At 41.9% G+C, this 4,228-nt stretch overlaps 1 protein-coding gene across 1 annotated transcript; it reads left to right on the top strand.

Moving 5' to 3' along the window:
- Positions 1-143: 143 nt before the first annotated feature.
- LOC122762118 (serine/arginine-rich splicing factor 3) lies at positions 144-3,375 on the top strand. The gene is made up of 5 exons (XM_044017303.1): positions 144-379; positions 469-612; positions 2,376-2,414; positions 2,497-2,583; positions 2,744-3,375. Exons 1-5 carry the CDS (start codon positions 177-179, stop codon positions 2,769-2,771), a joined length of 501 nt encoding a protein of 166 aa, XP_043873238.1. The 5' UTR covers positions 144-176; the 3' UTR covers positions 2,772-3,375.
- The last annotated feature ends 853 nt before the right edge of the window (positions 3,376-4,228 follow it).

Below are 4,228 nucleotides of genomic sequence, written 5' to 3'. Positions count from 1 at the left end.
GCAGTCGCGCGTTAATGGCAAGTCATACCTTAAGTCGTAACATTGTTGAATGTTACAATTGCAGCGATTTGTTTAAAGCTTGTTCATCTGCCGAGCCAAATATGAAGAAATGCTAGTTCCTCTTTCTTCCTAATCTAATACAAGTTGTTGTGCTTTTGTTTTCCCCAGATCCAGCCATGCATCGGGACTGTCCTCTGGACTGCAAAGTCTATGTCGGAAACCTGGGGAACAATGGCAACAAAACAGAGTTGGAGAGGTCATTTGGCTACTATGGCCCTCTCCGCAGTGTGTGGGTGGCCAGGAACCCCCCAGGCTTCGCTTTTGTAGAGTTTGAAGACCCAAGAGATGCAAATGATGCTGTGCGTGAACTTGATGGAAGGTACGAGGTCTTGTAATGTATAGAAATAATGGCATTAACACGAAGAACATATCAGTTTCAAGTATTAACGTGGACTCTTTGTTTCATAGGACATTGTGCGGTTGCCGTGTACGAGTAGAGTTGTCAAATGGTGAAAAACGTAGTCGCTCTCGTGGTGCTCCCCCTTCGTGGAGCAGGCGTCCTCGGGACAGAGATGACTACAGGCGGCGTAGCAGCCCACCAGCCAGGCGGAGGTGACCTATACATTTTTTGTATGCAGTGACCGGTAGAGTCAACAAATGACATGCATCAATATTCCTGCTGTGGCTCAATTAATTTGCTCTTTTACCCACAGTATGTTTCCTGGTAATTGTGCAGATGTGTAGGCATTTGTAATTCAATCTGGTTTTGCATTTGTGACTGTGCAATGTTTAAGGCTTGCAATCTCATCATCATTGACATTATCGGTCATTTAATTTTGGAAATGTGACAGATAGACATTCACAAAGGAATTATGAATATGGCATGGGAGTATTACATGAAGGCTTAGTTAGTGAAGCCGCACAGTCCACTCAATTTTAACTTCGTTAGAATGACAAATTGGGTATGTGAAACAGGATTATTTAATGTCAAAATGAGTATGAACTGTTTTAAATTTGGGGGAGGGTGAAAGTGTCAAATGTGATGCTTTTTTCCTTTTTGTTTGAGGATGCTTTATTATTTTTTTCATCTATATTAATAAGAATGAAACCCGTTGCAGAGCCACCACCATGCCTCTTCTCACCACCCTCTGAGTCAATCTACTAGTCCTCTTTCAGCATCATGTGACTGCTGACCATCGTGCCCCAATCAGCATGGCTGGTGCTCTCACATGACCCGGGCATGGCCAGTCGTCAGGTTGCACCAGCCCATTGGTTCCTCAGCATGCCGTTCTCAACCTCCTCCTCCTTCAACCTTAACCCAAACGGCAGCGGCCCACCTCACATTCCCGACCAATCAGCGTATTACGTTTCCAAATGTCTACAACCTACCAGCAGCAGCCTTCGGCTAACCAATTAAAGCAGGAAAAAAGCTACAGCCAGCCCCCATCTGCCTGCCACCTAATCACCTTGCAGCATCTGGCCAGTCCTATTCAGCCAATTCTACCTACCCAGCCGACAGTCTGCCTCCCTTTCGTCATATGTAGCTTGTTGAAAACCAAAAATACTAGTAAGTTTTCCTGCTTCATTCAGTACACTGCTGATTACAGTTTTGAAAGTGAAGAGACAGCTGGTTTGAAAAGGTTGTTTTTTTTCTATCATTTAAACACAAGTTTGTTTTGGCCTCAAACGTTAATATAACTCATTATTTCAAAGAGAAATGGCAAATCTAATGCCAAATAACACTTATAGTTAAACATGTGGTATGTTTTGGGGGCTCTGAGAAGAATTAAGAAGTCCCACGACTCGATAGTCTCCTTAAACCCCCACAGTGACATAGTGTCGTGTGGAGGGTTTAGCAGATCATATTGGACTTAAACACTAGCATTCATTTTCTTACAGTTTCCCTTGAAGTATAGTGTACCAGTTTCGTACAGACGGAGCCCCGTGTGTATTTTAAATTTTACACAAGGGCCTGTCCATAGCGAAGTTTCAAATCCTCTGAGAACAAACCTTGGTTAGCTTGCTTTAACGCTCAGGCAAATCTTTTAGGGGGCGCCCCAGTGTGGTACTTCATATCAACATGAATAACTCGCACTGATAAAATCATGAAATTATTAAGATGCAGGTGATACTATGGCATAGGTGGGGGGAGGGGGGGTCCATTCCTAAGCACCTGCCGTCTGCAGGTAATAGGTCCATTGCCACAGACTTACATTTGAGTAAGTTGTTTTTTGTGGACAAATGCCGAGGTTCTTACCGAGATAGAAATAAAGCTGTGTTGATGGAGACCCATGTAAGAAAAGGATTAAACTAGCGTGGAGCTATACGCTGTATTGAGTGCTGACTGTTAACGCTGGTGTATTTTTCCTGCGCAGATCCCCACGCAGGAGGAGTTTTAGCCGCAGTCGTAGCAGGTATGATTCAATCCCAAAGATCATTCAATTTTGGTTCAAATTGAAGCAAATGATTTGACTTCAACTGGTTTGTTTTTCGCAGGTCTTTCTCCAGAGACAGGAGGAGGGAGAGGTCCCTCTCCCGGGACAGGAACCACAAACCTTCAAGATCGTTCTCCCGATCAAGGAGGTACTGATTGACTTTTTTTTTTTTTTATCTGTTTTCTAAATATAATCTCTGGGTTTAATACTTGTGGAGTTTATGGTATGACTATGTAGCCATGACAGTTTGTCAGTCATTAGTTCAGACTTTTAATTGTTTTGGGTTTATTTCTTCCCCTCTCTTGCAGTCGCTCCAGGTCCAATGACAGAAAATGAAGGACCGTGTGAAGGTGTAAAAGGAGCTCGAGATGAACGGTTGACCAGACTTTGCCGTTTAGTGACAAACTTCAACTTTGGTCATTTTTTTTGTGTTGGGTTTTTTAAACAATTAAGCATTTTAGTGTCCCTGCCCTTTTTGCTGTTGTAATTTTCAAATCTTTTTAGAGGGTGTGTACAGGAGTGCGCTTCACAGAAGTCATGTCTGTCCCTCGGTCCTGAAAAAGTTGTACCACCGAGCATTCCAGTTCATCGTTAAATCTCTTGAGACCTTTGGGTTTGTTTATTTTCTTTTTGGTTGAATGTACTGTGTAGTTTGGCGTAGTGTGAATTAGTTCATTTTCATTGTGTAAACACCAGCATTTTTTTAAGTGGGACTGGGATAGAAATGTATTTAGAGCCGTCTGTCTGTAAAGCACGTTTTCAAACATGCTACCTGATTCATACTGAAGGTTTCCATCTGTTAACGATGCAAAACTATTGGCTTTTCTTAAAAGGTGTAATAACACAACTCAAATTATTTTTTTTCTGACTTTTTTTCATTTTTTTCCATTGTTTCATACTCTGAAACAGTCTCTCAATAAAAAACAATGCTTGTTCTACATTGGGTTGTTCTGGTGTCTTTTTTTTCTCCATAAGGGGGCACTCATGTCATAGTCAAGCATCTGCCAATGAGCAGAAGTTTGGGACAGATTCACTGATGTAGATTATGTTTTTGTTGCTGTAGACCTCAGTTTGGTTTGTTTAGCATGGTTTAATCTATCTCTTATGTTGTCCAAATGTTTGAAATGATAGTAATTGTTTCAAATTTGCATTATGCCTGGTCCAGGTATCTCAGTGCATTTATATTTGGTTATCCAAACAAATGTGGTATACACTTATATCTGTAAGTCTGAATATGAATGGAGTTTTCATACATCTGTGATAACTTTCATGTTTTCCATACAACTTAATTTATACTTCATTCAAACAAAACTGAAGTTATTCATTGTGATTCAAACGCAGCTGTTTCTGCATCCAAAGAGCTGTGGATCCTTCCTGGTTCACAAACTCGTGTATCACCCACTTCACTCTCCCACTGTTCACACCCTAAACAAGCCCACTCTCAGACTCCAGTCCACGTGAACCGTATACACGGGGCTCAGGGCTCTCAAATTTACGCGCGCTTTTCCGCCTGTTACTTGGAGCGGCACGTGACGGCGTCACAGAAGCGATGAGTCACGGGTATCCACTGAATCCACCCAGGAAGCTGCGCTCTTTCCACTCACTGTCTGTCTGTCTGTCTGTCTGTCGCCCACGCATTTACAGTAACCTGAGGAAAGAGGAGGCGAAACCACGCAAATGTTTCTAATTATAGATGATAGATAGATTTTACATAGCTTTGTGTGTGATTCATGTTTATTTAGCTTTAACACGTTTAATTTTGAGCTTTGTTTTGGTAAATGTGTAAAGACGGT

Source organism: Solea senegalensis, unplaced genomic scaffold (assembly GCF_019176455.1).
Source record: "Solea senegalensis isolate Sse05_10M unplaced genomic scaffold, IFAPA_SoseM_1 scf7180000015277, whole genome shotgun sequence".
NCBI lineage: Eukaryota > Metazoa > Chordata > Actinopteri > Pleuronectiformes > Soleidae > Solea > Solea senegalensis.
Note: the sequence above shows the minus strand (reverse complement) of the source record. Positions and strands in the feature narration are given on the sequence as shown.

Coding starts and splice junctions, on each gene's coding strand:
- LOC122762118 (XM_044017303.1), top strand. CDS start 177: ATGCATCGGGACTGTCCTCTGGACTGCAAAGTCTATGTCGGAAACCTG. Junction 380..468: donor GTGCGTGAACTTGATGGAAG/GTACGAGGTCTT, acceptor TTTGTTTCATAG/GACATTGTGCGGTTGCCGTG. Junction 2,415..2,496: donor TTTAGCCGCAGTCGTAGCAG/GTATGATTCAAT, acceptor TGTTTTTCGCAG/GTCTTTCTCCAGAGACAGGA.